The sequence below is a fragment of the Silurus aristotelis genome, assembly GCF_946808225.1.
Source record: "Silurus aristotelis genome assembly, chromosome: 2".
NCBI classification, from domain to species: domain Eukaryota; kingdom Metazoa; phylum Chordata; class Actinopteri; order Siluriformes; family Siluridae; genus Silurus; species Silurus aristotelis.
The window spans coordinates 2,804,423-2,820,392 of record NC_139575.1 but is presented as its reverse complement, the minus strand read 5'-3'; the positions used below and the strand labels follow the sequence as shown (position 1 = coordinate 2,820,392).

The following is a 15,970-nucleotide window of genomic DNA, read 5'->3' as shown; positions in this document are numbered from 1 at the left end:
TGTTTCTCTTGGGAGCAGTGAAGTGCACGGAGGCGGAATCGGTAAAGCTCCTCCCGGCATTCCACTGCAGGATCAGCACCTGGCCCTGGCTATTCTCCTGGAGCTGGCTGTTCAGAGAGGAACGCTCAGGTACAAACAAAGTACACGACAAGCTTCAAATATATCTATGAATATACACTGGACAAAAGTATGTTGGTTGTCCAAATACTTTTGGCCGTACATTATGTACATGACTGCGCAGTAACATCTGCATCCGATTGCAGCCAGCTGTTGTCCGCTGTGCTCTTGCTCCTGAGGCTGTGGGACAGAGGCACTAGAGAGATGGATAATGAGCGTTCCAGCCAGGGCACCAGCGCCCCCTTATTGCCCCTGCTACATCGCTTTCAGAACATCCACGGCAGCAAGGAAGAACCTATCTCTGAGGAGGAGCTGGAGGTCTGGACTTAAATGAAATCTGTAGAATGTCCGTTTCTTATTGTCTGGTTATAAACCCTCGTTGTTCTTTCAGATTTTATCTGCCCCGCTGAGCCCGAACGAGAGTTTCCTGCGCTACCTGAATCTGCCCCAGGACAACGAGCTGGCTATCGACCTGAGGCAGACGGCTGTGGTCATCATGGCTCACCTGGACCGCCTTTCCGTGCCTTGTAGCCCCCCGCCGTGCAGCTCGCCCACCTCCAGCAAGGTACCGCACCTGCCACTCTGCTAATTGTACACACTCGGTATGACCAAAAGTATTGGGACACCCGACTTTTCCACCCATATGTGCTTCTAAGCTAAACCGATACCACAAGTCTTAGATGCATTATATCGGACGTCTTTGGAAGCATTTCGTGGATGGATTAATCTCCACAAAATCTAGTGCAACATCTTCCCAGAGGAGTGGAGCTCATTATGAGAGCAAATGAAGACTCTGTGTGGAAGGACATGTCTGAAAAAGCGGACACTGGCCCTTACGTTTAGGTGTCTGAAAACTTATGGCCATACAGTGTGTATTGTTTTGTCTATTACTGTTCAATCAGCACATGAGAATAACACGCTTCTGTTTGAGACCAACACGCCTGAATATATACATACATGTGGATTATTTGACATCTGTCCCCATATTGGATCAGACTTTTCGAATTTCTTCATAGTCGGAACATTTTTCTTCTATTATTGTGGTTTTTCTTGTGTATATTTTAAACGATTTACACACACGAGTAGATTTATTCTAATAAAACATCGGATTATTACTGCAAAGGCATAAAAACATTTAATTATTTATTTATTTTTTATAAAGACATGCTGGTTTCTCTATTTCTGTTTGACTTATTGTGCATTCTCTCTCTCTCTCTCTCTCTCTCTCTCTCTCTCTCTCTCTCTCTCTCTCTCTCTCTCTCTCTCTCTCTGTCTCTCTCTCTCTCTCTTTCTTCTGTCTGTCTGCTGTGCTGAAGAACCACGGCCCTGTGCAGGTACCTGAACTTACTTAATTAAAATAAATTTTCAAATTACTGCATTTTGTATTTTTTTTATTTAAAGGTGTTTTTATTTTTTATTTAATTATTTTAGTGATCAGTATGATGTCTGTCTTTCTTTCTTTCTTTCTTTCTTTCTTTCTTTCTTTCTTTCTTTCTTTCTTTCTTTCTTTCTTTCTTTCTTTCTTTCTTTCTTTCTGCTGAACCCACTCTCCTCTATTTTTCTTTTCTACCCAACTCTCTTGCTTTTATTTCCATCTCTCTTTTCTCCTCCGTCTGTTAGAGTACTCTGCAGGAGGTGATTGGCTGGGGGTTGCTGGGATGGAAAGTCTACGCCAATTTGAACGGACCAATCCAGTGTAAAGCTCTGTCTAATCTGGGCGTGACTCAGATCGTGTGCTCGGAGAAAGGCTTCCTCCTGCTGTCCATCTCTGGAGCAGTGTACAGTCAGAATTATAAAAGCACCACTCTCGTGAGTGTCCACACCAGTACTGCTCAGGGTTTCACACCAGTCAAGTGTCTCAGATAGTTCTCACATACACGTGTGTGTGTGTGTGTGTGTGTGTGTGTGTGTGTGTGTGTTCTAGTCCCCTATGCTTCTTCATGGCCTGGCATCCAGGAAGATTATGAAGCTGGCCGCTCACCCTGAGGGTCAGCACTACCTTGCTCTGTCCTCTAACGGAGAGGTTTTCTCCTGGGGGTGTGGAGACGGAGGACGTCTGGGACACGGAGACACCACGTAAGAATGTTTCTTAAATCTAGACGCCGTTAAAATCTTTTATGGTTATTCAAGTTTTATGCAGGAACTCGTTTTCTTTTGAAGGTATTTAGAAGAGCCGACGATCATCACTGCTTTTTCCGAGAGACCGGCCGGGAAGCACGTGGTTCATGTAGCGTGTGGAAGCACCTACAGCGCAGCCATCACTGCAGACGGAGCGCTGTACACGTGGGGGCGAGGAAACTACGGCCGTCTGGGACATGGTAACGTCTGAGTCACAGTGTCTGTGTGTCAAACAACACTGGTTTATTCTGATGTCACTGCAATGAATCTCTCTCTCTCTCTCTCTCTCTCTCTCTCTCTCTCTCTCTCTCTCTCTCTCTCTCTCGTCTGTGTCTTTCTTTCTTGCTTGCTTGCTTTTTTCTTTCTTTCTTTCTTTCGTCTGTCTTTTGTCTGTCTTTTTTTTCTTTCTTTCATCTGTGTCTGTCTTTCTTTCTTTTATCTGTGTCTTGTCTTTCTTTCTTTTTTTCTTTAGTCTGTGTCTGTCTTTCTTTCTCATTCTGTCTGTCTGTCTTTCTAACGTAGTGTTTTTTTTTAAATTGTTTTTATTAACTATTTTGTCTGATTGTCTGTGTTTTTGTTTTTGTCTCTTTTCTCTTTCCTGGTGTAAAACATTTTCTGCGACTCTGTTTGATGTCTCAATTTATTTTTCGACTCTTTGACTTGGTGCAGGTTCCAGTGAGGACCAGACCACACCCATGCTGGTGACTGCTCTGAAGGGGCTGAAGGTCATTGACGTGGCCTGTGGAAGTGGAGATGCACAGACGCTTGCGGTCACAGAGAATGGTACAAACGCCTTCATTTGTTAATTTTTATTGTATTCTTTGAATGCGTTATGATGGTGTATAGATATATATATAATATATTCCAACCCCCTTCCACTGTTTCTCTGTTAACTTGTCCTGATCTTTCTCTTGGTGTGTGTAGGTCAGGTGTGGTCATGGGGAGATGGTGATTACGGGAAGCTGGGTCGAGGAGGCAGTGATGGCTGTAAGAGCCCGAAGCTGGTGGAGAAGCTGCAGGATCTAGACATCGTGAAGGTGTGCTGTGGAAGTCAGTTCTCGGTGGCGCTCACTAAAGATGGACTGGTGTACACGTGGGGTAAAGGGGACAACCAGAGACTGGGTCACGGCACTGACGAACACGTCCGCTACCCAAAACTGCTGGACAGCCTGCAAGGTCAGGCTTTACTTTAGAGTTCCTCATTCTATGGCAGGTCCTGAACCATAGATAAATGACATAAATGTGTGTGTGTGTTTCACAGGTAAAAAGGTGGTGGACATCGCTGTGGGCTCCACACACTGCCTGGCCCTTACTGAAGATGGAGAAGTTCACAGCTGGGGCAGTAATGATAAACTTCAGCACTTTGACACGCTCTTCTCCAACAAGAAGCAGCCTAAAGCTCTTCCTGGACTCAATTCCAAACACATCGTGGGCATCGCCTGTGGTCCCGGACAGGTACAGGAGCTCTGGAGTGATCAGATCAGTCTGAAAGTTTCTGCATAGAGAACTTGTTTGTATGTGTTTGGTGTAACTCTTGTATCTCGTGGTGGGTGTGGGGTTTGACAGAGTTTTGCATGGTCCTCATGCTCGGAGTGGTCTGTGGGGCTGCGCGTGCCCTTCGTGGTGGACGTCTGCCTCATAACGTTTGAGCAGCTGGACCTGCTGCTGCGTCAGACCAGCGAGGGGATGGATGGGAGCTCGGAATGGCCTCCTTCTCAGGAGAAGGAGTGTATGGTGGTGGCTACACTTAACCTACTACGACTGCAGGTGTGTTTGTAGTGTAGCACTAATATCCAGGTGTATTTCTGTCGGTTTGTACTGACTGTGTGTGTGTGTGTGTGTGTGTGTGTGTGTGTGTGCGCGCGCACGCAGCTCCACTCTGCGATCAGTAATCAGTTGGACCCGGAGGAGCTGGGGTTGGGGCTGGGCAGCAGTCTGCTCAACAGCCTGAAGCAGACAGTGGTGACGCTGGCTAGCAATGCCGGTGTGCTGAACACGGTGCAGGCGGCTGCGCAGGCCGTGCTCCAGAGTGGCTGGTCAGTGCTCTTACCCACTGCTGAGGAACGAGCCAGAGCCTTGTCCTCTCTGCTACCCAACACGGGTGAGGCTCTACACCTTCTCCACCAGCTCTACCACCTCTCTACACACTCCACCTCCTCCACCTTCTCCACCACCATCTCTCTACACACTCCACCTGCTCCACCATCTCCACTACTGTCTTGCTACACACGCCACTTCCACCACCTCTACCTTGTCTCTACACACTTCACCACCTCCACCTTCTCCACCACCTCTCTACACACTCCACCTTCTCCACCATCTCCACCTTCTCCACCACCACCTTTCTACACACTCCACCATCTCCACTAACACGGCTCTACACACTTTACCTTCTCCACTACTGCCTCGCTACACACTCCACCATCTCCACCTCCTCCACCTTTTCCACCATCTCCACTACCGCCTCGCTACACATTACACCTTCTCCATCATCTCCACCATCTCCACTACCGCCTTGCTACACACTCCACCTCCTATACCTTCTCCACCTTCTCCATCATCTCCACCATCTCCACTACCGCCTTGCTACACACTCCACCTCCTATACCTTCTCCACCTTCTCCACCATCTCCACTACCGCCCTGCTACACATTCCACCTACTCCACCTTATTCACCATCTCCACTACCGCCCTGCTACACATTCCACCTACTCCACCTTATTCACCATCTCCACTACCGCCCTGCTACACATTCCACCTACTCCACCTTATTCACCATCTCCACTACCGCCCTGCTACACATTCCACCTACTCCACCTTATTCACCATCTCCACTGCCGCCTCGCTACACACTCCACCTCCTCCACCATCTCCACCATCTCCACCATCTCCACTATCGCCCTGCTACACACTCCACCTCCTCCACCATCTCCACTATCGCCCTGCTACACACTTCACCTCCTCCACCTTTTCCATTATCTCCACTACTGCCTCGCTACACACTTCACCTCCTCCACTTTTTCCACCATATTCTCCACTACTGCCCTGCTACACATTCCACCTCCTCCACCTCCTCCACCATCTCCACCATCTCCACTATCGCCCTGCTACACACTCCACCTCCTCCACCATCTCCACTATCGCCCTGCTACACACTTCACCTCCTCCACCTTTTCCATTATCTCCACTACTGCCTCGCTACACACTTTACCTCCTCCACTTTTTCCACCATCTTCTCCACTACCGCCCTGCTACACATTCCACCTCCTCCACCTTTTCCACCATCTCCACTGCTGCCTTGCTACACACTCCACCTCCTCCACCTTCTCCACCATTGCCTCGCTACACACTTCACCTCCTCCACTTTCTCCACCATCTTCTCCACCACCACCTCTCTACACACTTCACCTCCTCCACCGCCTCGCTACACACTCCACCTCCTCCACCGCCTCCACCATCTCCTCCACCGCCTCGCTACACACTCCACCTCCCAACACACAATATTACTCATCTCATTTTAATGTGATTAAATATCGTAAAATAAATGTGTGTGTGTTTGTGCTTCTGTGTTTCAGCTTCCAGCCATGAGATGAGTGTGAGTCCAGGCCGGCGGTTTATGATTGACCTTCTGGTCAGCAGTTTAATGGCAGACGGTGGGCTGGAGTCCGCTCTGAATGCTGCCATCACAGCTGAGATTCAGGTGTGTGTGTGTGTGTGTGTGTGTGAGAGAGAGAGAGAGAAAGAGAGAGCGAGAGAGAGAGAGAAAGAGAGTGAGAAACACATGGTCACATGGTGGTAGCTGAGTCTATTTTATAGTTTTTGAGTGTGTGTGTGTGTGTGTGTGTGTGTGTGTGTGTGTGTGTGTGTGTGTGTGTGTGTGTGTGTGTGTTTGCATTTAAATGTCAATAAAAAATTATCCTTTGCTGAACACTCAGGACATCGAAGCTAAGAAGGAAGCACAGAAAGAGAAGGAGATTGATGAGCAGGAGGCCAACGCCTCCACCCTGCACCGCTGTCGCACCACCCTTGATAAAGACCTCATCAACACTGGCATCTACGAGTCGGCCAGCAAACAGAGTTTACCTCTGGTCCAGCTTGTTCAGCAGCTGCTCAGGTCTGTACACACACCTACACACACTTTACTCCATTCACACCTGTCTTTAGTCCTTCCTGTTAGTCCTCTAGGGTTTTCACCGTCTCTTCTCCTTTCCTCTTCTCTTTGCTGCAGGAACATGGCGTCACAGACGATAGCTCGTCTAAAAGATGTGGCACGACGTATCTCACACTGCCAGGATGCAGAGCAGGTGAGTAAAGAGCGCTCGGCTTCGCTCGACCTGCTGCTCCGCTTCCAGAGACTCCTGATCTGTAAACTCTACGTGGGCGTGAGCGGCTCCAACGGAGTCGGAGATTACAGTGAGTAACCGAAAACACACACACACACACACACACACACACACACACACACACACACACACACACACACGTGGTAATGTGTTTTGTTGATGGGTTGATGGGTTTTCAGTTATTTCCACTATTTGATTCTTTTTTTTCTTTTATTTCTTTCATGTGCACTTTTTTCATTTATTTTTGTTATAGTGGGGGTTTGGGTAATGATAGTGGTAGGTGGGATTTGGGGGTTTGGGTAATTATAGTGGTAGGTGGGATTTGGGGGGTTTGGGTAATGATAGTGGTAGGTGGGATTTGGGGGTTTGGGTAATTATAGTGGTAGGTGGGATTTGGGGGGTTTGGGTAATGATAGTGGTAGGTGGGATTTGGGGGTTTGGGTAATTATAGTGGTAGGTGGGATTTGGGGGGTTTGGGTAATTATAGTGGTAGGTGGGATTTGGGGGTTTGGGTAATTATAGTGGTAGGTGGGATTTGGGGGGTTTGGGTAATGATAGTGGTAGGTGGGATTTGGGGGTTTGGGTAATTATAGTGGTAGGTGGGATTTGGGGGTTTGGGTAATTATAGTGGTAGGTGGGATTTGGGGGTTTGGGTGATTATAGTGGTAGGTGGGATTTGGGGGTTTGGGTAATTATAGTGGTAGGTGGGATTTGGGGGGTTTGGGTAATGATAGTGGTAGGTGGGATTTGGGGGTTTGGGTAATTATAGTGGTAGGTGGGATTTGGGGGGTTTGGGTAATGATAGTGGTAGGTGGGATTTGGGGGTTTGGGTAATTATAGTGGTAGGTGGGATTTGGGGGGTTTGGGTAATTATAGTGGTAGGTGGGATTTGGGGGTTTGGGTAATTATAGTGGTAGGTGGGATTTGGGGGGTTTGGGTAATGATAGTGGTAGGTGGGATTTGGGGGTTTGGGTAATTATAGTGGTAGGTGGGATTTGGGGGTTTGGGTAATTATAGTGGTAGGTGGGATTTGGGGGTTTGGGTGATTATAGTGGTAGGTGGGATTTGGGGGGGTTTGGGTAATTATAGTGGTAGGTGGGATTTGGGGGGTTTGGGTAATTATAGTGGTAGGTGGGATTTGGGGGGTTTGGGTAATTATAGTGGTAGGTGGGATTTGGGGGGTTTGGGTGATTATAGTGGTAGGTGGGATTTGGGGGGGTTTGGGTAATTATAGTGGTAGGTGGGATTTGGGGGGTTTGGGTAATTATAGTGGTAGGTGGGATTTGGGGGGTTTGGGTAATTATAGTGGTAGGTGGGATTTGGGGGTTTGGGTAATTATAGTGGTAGGTGGGATTTGGGGGTTTGGGTGATTATAGTGGTAGGTGGGATTTGGGGGTTTGGGTGATTATAGTGGTAGGTGGGATTTGGGGGGGTTTGGGTAATTATAGTGGTAGGTGGCATTTGGGGGGGTTTGGGTAATTATAGTGGTAGGTGGCATTTGGGGGGTTTGGGTAATTATAGTGGTAGGTGGCATTTGGGGGGTTTGGGTAATTATAGTGGTAGGTGGGATTTGGGGGGTTTGGGTAATTATAGTGGTAGGTGGGATTTGGGGGGTTTGGGTAATTATAGTGGTAGGTGGGATTTGGGGGGTTTGGGTAATTATAGTGGTAGGTGGGATTTGGGGGGTTTGGGTAATTATAGTGGTAGGTGGGATTTGGGGGTTTGGGTAATTATAGTGGTAGGTGGGATTTGGGGGTTTGGGTAATTATAGTGGTAGGTGGGATTTGGGGGTTTGGGTAATTATAGTGGTAGGTGGGATTTGGGGGTTTGTGTAATTATAGTGGTAGGTGGGATTTGGGGGTTTGGGTAATTATAGTGGTAGGTGGGATTTGGGGGGTTTGGGTAATTATAGTGGTAGGTGGGATTTGGGGGGTTTGGGTAATTATAGTGGTAGGTGGGATTTGGGGGGTTTGGGTAATTATAGTGGTAGGTGGGATTTGGGGGGTTTGGGTAATTATAGTGGTAGGTGGGATTTGGGGGGTTTGGGTAATTATAGTGGTAGGTGGCATTTGGGGGGGTTTGGGTTATTATAGTGGTAGGTGGCATTTGGGGGGGTTTGGGTTATTATAGTGGTAGGTGGCATTTGGGGGGGTTTGGGTTATTATAGTGGTAGGTGGGATTTGGGGGGTTTGGGTAATTATAGTGGTAGGTGGGATTTGGGGGGTTTGGGTAATTATAGTGGTAGGTGGGATTTGGGGGGTTTGGGTAATTATAGTGGTAGGTGGGATTTGGGGGGTTTGGGTAATTATAGTGGTAGGTGGGATTTGGGGGGTTTGGGTAATTATAGTGGTAGGTGGGATTTGGGGGGTTTGGGTAATTATAGTGGTAGGTGGGATTTGGGGGGTTTGGGTAATTATAGTGGTAGGTGGGATTTGGGGGGTTTGGGTAATTATAGTGGTAGGTGGGATTTGGGGGGTTTGGGTAATTATAGTGGTAGGTGGGATTTGGGGGGTTTGGGTAATTATAGTGGTAGGTGGGATTTGGGGGGTTTGGGTAATTATAGTGGTAGGTGGGATTTGGGGGGTTTGGGTAATTATAGTGGTAGGTGGGATTTGGGGGGTTTGGGTAATTATAGTGGTAGGTGGGATTTGGGGGGTTTGGGTAATTATAGTGGTAGGTGGGATTTGGGGGGTTTGGGTAATTATAGTGGTAGGTGGGATTTGGGGGGTTTGGGTAATTATAGTGGTAGGTGGGATTTGGGGGGTTTGGGTAATTATAGTGGTAGGTGGGATTTGGGGGGTTTGGGTAATTATAGTGGTAGGTGGGATTTGGGGGGTTTGGGTAATTATAGTGGTAGGTGGGATTTGGGGGGTTTGGGTAATTATAGTGGTAGGTGGGATTTGGGGGGTTTGGGTAATTATAGTGGTAGGTGGGATTTGGGGGGTTTGGGTAATTATAGTGGTAGGTGGGATTTGGGGGGTTTGGGTAATTATAGTGGTAGGTGGGATTTGGGGGGTTTGGGTAATTATAGTGGTAGGTGGGATTTGGGGGGTTTGGGTAATTATGGTGGTAGGTGGGATTTGGGGGGTTTGGGTAATTATGGTGGTAGGTGGGATTTGGGGGGTTTGGGTAATTATAGTGGTAGGTGGGATTTGGGGGGTTTGGGTAATTATAGTGGTAGGTGGGATTTGGGGGGTTTGGGTAATTATAGTGGTAGGTGGGATTTGGGGGGCTTTGGGTAATTATAGTGGTAGGTGGGATTTGGGGGGGTTTGGGTAATTATAGTGGTAGGTTGGATTTGGGGGGGTTTGGGTAATTATAGTGGTAGGTGGGATTTGGGGGGTTTGGGTAATTATAGTGGTAGGTGGGATTTGGGGGGTTTGGGTAATTATAGTGGTAGGTGGCATTTGGGGGTTTGGGTAATTATAGTGGTAGGTGGCATTTGGGGGGTTTGGGTAATTATAGTGGTAGGTGGCATTTGGGGGGGTTTGGGTAATTATAGTGGTAGGTGGCATTTGGGGGGGTTTGGGTAATTATAGTGGTAGGTGGGATTTGGGGGGGTTTGGGTAATTATAGTGGTAGGTGGGATTTGGGGGGGTTTGGGTCATTTATAGTGGTAGGTGGGATTTGGGGGGGTTTGGGTCATTTATAGTGGTAGGTGGGATTTGGGGGGGTTTGGGTCATTTATAGTGGTAGGTGGGATTTGGGGGGGTTTGGGTCATTTATAGTGGTAGGTGGGATTTGGGGGGGTTTGGGTAATTATAGTGGTAGGTGGGATTTGGGGGGTTTGGGTAATTATAGTGGTAGGTGGGATTTGGGGGGGTTTGGGTAATTATAGTGGTAGGTGGGATTTGGGGGGGTTTGGGTAATTATAGTGGTAGGTGGGATTTGGGGGGGTTTGGGTAATTATAGTGGTAGGTGGGATTTGGGGGGTTTGGGTCATTTATAGTGGTAGGTGGGATTTGGGGGGTTTGGGTCATTTATAGTGGTAGGTGGGATTTGGGGGGTTTGGGTCATTTATAGTGGTAGGTGGGATTTGGGGGGTTTGGGTCATTTATAGTGGTAGGTGGGATTTGGGGGGTTTGGGTCATTTATAGTGGTAGGTGGGATTTGGGGGGTTTGGGTAATTATAGTGGTAGGTGGGATTTGGGGGGGTTTGGGTAATTATAGTGGTAGGTGGGATTTGGGGGGGTTTGGGTAATTATAGTGGTAGGTGGGATTTGGGGGGGTTTGGGTAATTATAGTGGTAGGTGGGATTTGGGGGGTTTGGGTCATTTATAGTGGTAGGTGGGATTTGGGGGGTTTGGGTCATTTATAGTGGTAGGTGGGATTTGGGGGGTTTGGGTCATTTATAGTGGTAGGTGGGATTTGGGGGGTTTGGGTCATTTATAGTGGTAGGTGGGATTTGGGGGGTTTGGGTCATTTATAGTGGTAGGTGGGATTTGGGGGGTTTGGGTAATTATAGTGGTAGGTGGGATTTGGGGGGTTTGGGTAATTATAGTGGTATGTGGTTTTTGGGTGTTTGGGTGGATGAAGTTATACTGGTAGGTGTGGTTGGGCGAGGGTAGTTATTGTGATGAGGTGAGTTGTTATAGTGGTAAATGCAGTTAGGAGTGTGGGTAGTTATGATAGTGGGCAGGTTAGGAGAGTGTTTAACCCCTGTGGAAGTCATGTTCATCACTGAGTTTTCTCTGAACTTTCTATTTGAAGCTCAATAACATGTAATTTAACTTCACAGCTCTGACCCAGTCTGAGATACTTGGAGTGGGCTCTCTGCTGAAGAAGTACATTGCGTTGTTGTGTACACACATCGGTGACATCCTGCCTGTGGCCACCAGCATCGCCTTCAACAGTCACCGTCACTTTGCTGAAGTGTCCCACGTCATCGAGGGAGATCTTACAGGTGAAGGACCATCTTGTACACACCCTTGGTATCTTTCCTGTGTAGAATTGTTAGATTTGAATGACGTGTGTGGGATTCCTGCTGCAGGTGTCCTTCTCCCCGAGTTGGTGGTGTCCATCATTCTGCTGCTGACTCTGGATTCAGGTCTGATGCAGGACACTGGCTCCGTCCCTCTACTCGCTGCACTGCTCGAACCCCTGGATCGCTTTAACCACCTCGCTCCCGGCAACGACAGAGACGACAACGAGGACCTGGCCTGGCCCGGCCTCATGGGTACCTCGAAACATATCCTATAGCGTCTGGGGTTTTTTTTTTCACGGAAAGATGCATTTGTTTCACCGTGAGCTTGTTACATTCACTTTCCGTGGATTCTTCCCTATTATTAATGCGTAACTTATGTTTCCATCGCCGCATCACTCAGGGTCGTTCTTCACAGGACCGGGCACAAGGAACAACGAAGAGGTCTCGCTTATACGCAAAGCCGACCTGGAGAACCATAACAAAGACGGCGGCTTCTGGACCGTTATCGACGGGAAAGTCTACGACATTAAAGACTTCCAGGCCCAGTCTCTCACTGGGAACACCATCCTCGGTACGACAACTTTCAAAACGCACATTTGGGGTGTTATGGGGGGTATATGAGTAGTTATGGTTGCAGATTAGAGTGGATGTGGTGATGGTGGTAGGCGAAGTTAGGGAGGTGGGTACTCATGGGGGTATTAAGGTTTAGGGTGTATTAGTAGTTACTTTGGAGGGTGTGGTTAAAGGGTGGGCAGTAATGATAGTGTAGGAGTAGGGGATGGTGGTTGGGATCTCAGGTCACCATGGTTAATTGATGTGGCCCTCAGTAGCATACTGCAGGCTGATGATATATCAAGAATAATAAAAAGTTATAGGCTTGTAGCCTTAAAGGCATTGTCACATGATCAGAATTAAACATTTTTCCTCTGTAGCTCAGTTTGCTGGTGAGGACCCTGTGGTGGCTTTAGAAGCTGCGCTGCAGTTTGAGGACACGCGAGAGTCCATGCAGGCTTTCTGCGTTGGGCAGTACATAGAGGTAAATAATAATAAAAAAAGTATTTCTTTATAGACAGTGTGCATGTTAAAATTTGACTCAACTCCTACCTCCTTCCTCCAGCCCAATCAGGAGACCATAACCACCCCGGACCTGAGCAGCCTGTCCTCGCCACTGATAGACACTGAGAGGAACCTCGGCTTACTCCTGGGGCTGCATGCTTCTTACCTGGCACTGAGTACACCTCTGTCACGCATGGAGCTAGAATGTGCCAGTGAGGGTTATTTATTTTTTTTTTTAAACAATTGTGATACTAATCGTTCTGAATGAACAGAACTGATGAGGGTTCTTTGTTGGTGTTTCAGAATGGCTGCAGTCCTCCATCTTCTGCGGAGGTCTTCAGACCAGTCAGATCCACTATAATTATAATGAAGAGAAGGATGAGGACCACTGCAGTTCTCCAGGGACCACGACGCCTGATAAAGCCAAGCTGTACTCTTGCAGAATGACGCTGAGTGACCATGCACAGCCTTTCCTGCAGGCCATTGCTGACAACACTACGCAGGACCACACTGTGAAGGTACACACACACACACACACACACACACACACACACACACACACACACTAGAAACACACCTTTAATAAACTGCGTTATTGGGTGCATTTAAAGCATATCTATCACAAGTATGTATTCTAGGGTGCCCCTAAGGCAAAAAATTATTTGCCCGTTAGAATACACATAATATATATGAATCATTTAATGTCCTCTAGGGTGCCTGTAAGGTAAGGAATTTTTGATAATGTGCCCTATAGGGTCTATGCGATTCACCATAACCTTGGCTGCCCCATAGGGTAGATGAATATTAGTATCTTCTATAATGCCCTTATGGCAGATGAAAAGTGGAAGCGCATTCTGGTGTCTGCTTATATTGGATAAGACATGATCATACCCCTTAGGGTTGAGAAAAAAAGTGATTGTGCTATCAAGGGTTCCAATACAGTACAGAAAATATGATAATTTGCCTTCTAGGCTGCATCTTATTTGAAATGTGGCCAACTATGGTGCTTTTATGGTAGATGCAAGGGTGCCCTCTAGGTCTGCTATGTAATAGTTTTCTCTAGAGTGCTCTATTGGTCATGCTATAAAGTGCCCCTTAGGTTATATGAAACATAAGTAAATGTCTCACATGTGCATTTCAGGACTTTTTATGCCAAATTGAGCGCTGCTGTAAGCAGTATCACCTCATCACTCCCATCACCTTTCCCCCGGAGCACCCTGTGGAGGAAGTGGGCCGCCTCCTGCTCTGCTGCCTTCTCAAACACCAGGATCTCGGTAACCTAGCAACCTGGCGCACACACATAGTAGACATTGCTGCATGGTTGCCATGTTTGTAAAGTCTGATTACGTTCTGTATCGTGTCTTAGGTCATGTGGCCCTCACACTCGTCAATCAATGTGCCTTGCCTGTGGACCAGGGGAAGCAGAGGTCCCTCCCAAGATCTGTGATTGACGTCTGTCGAATGGTCTATCAGGCCAAATGCTCTTTAATCAAAGTAAGACACTTGCTCTTATTATTATTCCGCTGAAAATATTTTTAACGTCACTTCCAAAGAAACACAAAGTGTGGAGTGAAGTGTAATAATCAGCAACAAGCAGAAAAAGAGCGACTGTGATAACAGTGAACAGTAATAAACACTTACTCAACTGCAATTAACTGTACAATGTACTGAACAGCTGTGCATTTTAACAAACAGCTGTACACTATCACATAGCTGCACACTGTAGTAAACCACAGTAAACTATATAGAACTATACAACTGTACAATGTAATAAACACTGTTCAAACCTAATAAACATCTGTAAACTGTACTTAACAGCTGTACACTATTAGACCGCTATATACTGTACTAGACCACAGTAAACCAATTAACAGCTGTACATTGTACTGAACACCTGTACACTGTACTAAACCACAGTAAAAATTTATAAACATCTGTACACTCTACTGAACACCTGTACACTGTACTAAACCACAGTAAAATTTTTATAAACATCCCTACACTCTACTGAACACCTGTACACTGTACTAAACCACGGTAAAAATTTTATAAACATCCCTACACTCTACTGAACACCTGTACACTGTAATAAACCACGGTAAAAATTTTATAAACATCCCTCCACTCTACTGAACACCTGTACACTGTACTAAACCACGGTAAAGATTTTATAAACATCCCTCCACTGTACTGAACACCTGTACACAGTACTAAACCACAGTAAAAATGTTATAAACATCTGTACACTGTACTGAACACCTGTACACGGTACTAAACTGCAGTAAAATTTTATAAACATCTGTACACTGTACTGAACATCTGTACACGGTACTAAACCACAGTAAAATGTAAAACATCTGTACACTGTACTGAACACCTGTACACGGTACTAAACCGCAGTAAAATGTAAAACCTCTGTACACTGTACTGAACACCTGTACACGGTACTAAACCGCAGTAAAATTTTATCAACATTTGTACACTGTACTGAACACCTGTACACGGTACTAAACCGCAGTAAAATGTAAAACCTCTGTACACTATACTGAACACCTGTACACGGTACTAAACCGCAGTAAAATGTAAAACCTCTGTACACTGTACTGAACACCTGTACACGGTACTAAACTGCAGTAAAATTTTATAAACATCTGTACACTGTACTGAACACCTGTACACGGTACTAAACCGCAGTAAAATTTTATCAACATTTGTACACTGTACTGAACACCTGTACACGGTACTAAACCGCAGTAAAATGTAAAACCTCTGTACACTGTACTGAACACCTGTACACGGTACTAAACCGCAGTAAAATTTTATCAACATTTGTACACTGTACTGAACACCTGTACACGGTACTAAACCGCAGTAAAATGTAAAACCTCTGTACACTGTACTGAACACCTGTACACGGTACTAAACCGCAGTAAAATTTTATCAACATTTGTACACTGTACTGAACACCTGTACACGGTACTAAACCGCAGTAAAATGTAAAACCTCTGTACACTGTACTGAACACCTGTACACTGTACTAAACCGCAGTAAAATGTAAAACATCTGTACACTGTACTGAACACCTGTACACGGTACTAAACTGCAGTAAAATTTTATAAACATCTGTACACTGTACTGAACACCTGTACACGGTACTAAACCACAGTAAAAATGTTATAAACATCTGTACACTGTACTGAACACCTGTACACGGTACTAAACTGCAGTAAAATTTTATAAACATCTGTACACTGTACTGAACATCTGTACACGGTACTAAACCACAGTAAAATGTAAAACATCTGTACACTGTACTGAACACCTGTACACGGTACTAAACCGCAGTAAAATGTAAAACCTCTGTACACTGTACTGAACACCTGTACACGGTACTAAACCGCAGTAAAATTTT

At 46.3% G+C, this 15,970-nt stretch overlaps 1 protein-coding gene across 5 annotated transcripts in view; it reads left to right on the top strand.

Moving 5' to 3' along the window:
* The window catches only part of herc2 (HECT and RLD domain containing E3 ubiquitin protein ligase 2), a 64,757-nt gene that overhangs the window by 7,973 nt on the left and 40,814 nt on the right, over nt 1-15,970 (top strand). For 4 of the 5 annotated variants that reach the window (XM_083562281.1, XM_083562280.1, XM_083562279.1 and 1 more), the window contains exons 8-30: nt 19-129; nt 264-435; nt 509-682; nt 1,434-1,451; nt 1,738-1,926; nt 2,042-2,193; nt 2,278-2,435; nt 2,905-3,018; nt 3,160-3,411; nt 3,497-3,690; nt 3,802-4,002; nt 4,108-4,336; nt 5,811-5,935; nt 6,171-6,349; nt 6,464-6,648; nt 11,317-11,481; nt 11,569-11,754; nt 11,903-12,073; nt 12,435-12,538; nt 12,620-12,770; nt 12,862-13,076; nt 13,700-13,832; nt 13,925-14,052. In XM_083562281.1, the coding sequence (XP_083418407.1) occupies nt 19-129; nt 264-435; nt 509-682; nt 1,434-1,451; nt 1,738-1,926; nt 2,042-2,193; nt 2,278-2,435; nt 2,905-3,018; nt 3,160-3,411; nt 3,497-3,690; nt 3,802-4,002; nt 4,108-4,336; nt 5,811-5,935; nt 6,171-6,349; nt 6,464-6,648; nt 11,317-11,481; nt 11,569-11,754; nt 11,903-12,073; nt 12,435-12,538; nt 12,620-12,770; nt 12,862-13,076; nt 13,700-13,832; nt 13,925-14,052 (3,706 nt within the window). Of the gene's footprint in view, nt 1-18; nt 130-263; nt 436-508; nt 709-1,433; nt 1,452-1,737; nt 1,927-2,041; nt 2,194-2,277; nt 2,436-2,904; nt 3,019-3,159; nt 3,412-3,496; nt 3,691-3,801; nt 4,003-4,107; nt 4,337-5,810; nt 5,936-6,170; nt 6,350-6,463; nt 6,649-11,316; nt 11,482-11,568; nt 11,755-11,902; nt 12,074-12,434; nt 12,539-12,619; nt 12,771-12,861; nt 13,077-13,699; nt 13,833-13,924; nt 14,053-15,970 lie in introns of all 5 variants that reach the window. The other variant, XM_083562282.1, reaches the window with a different exon arrangement.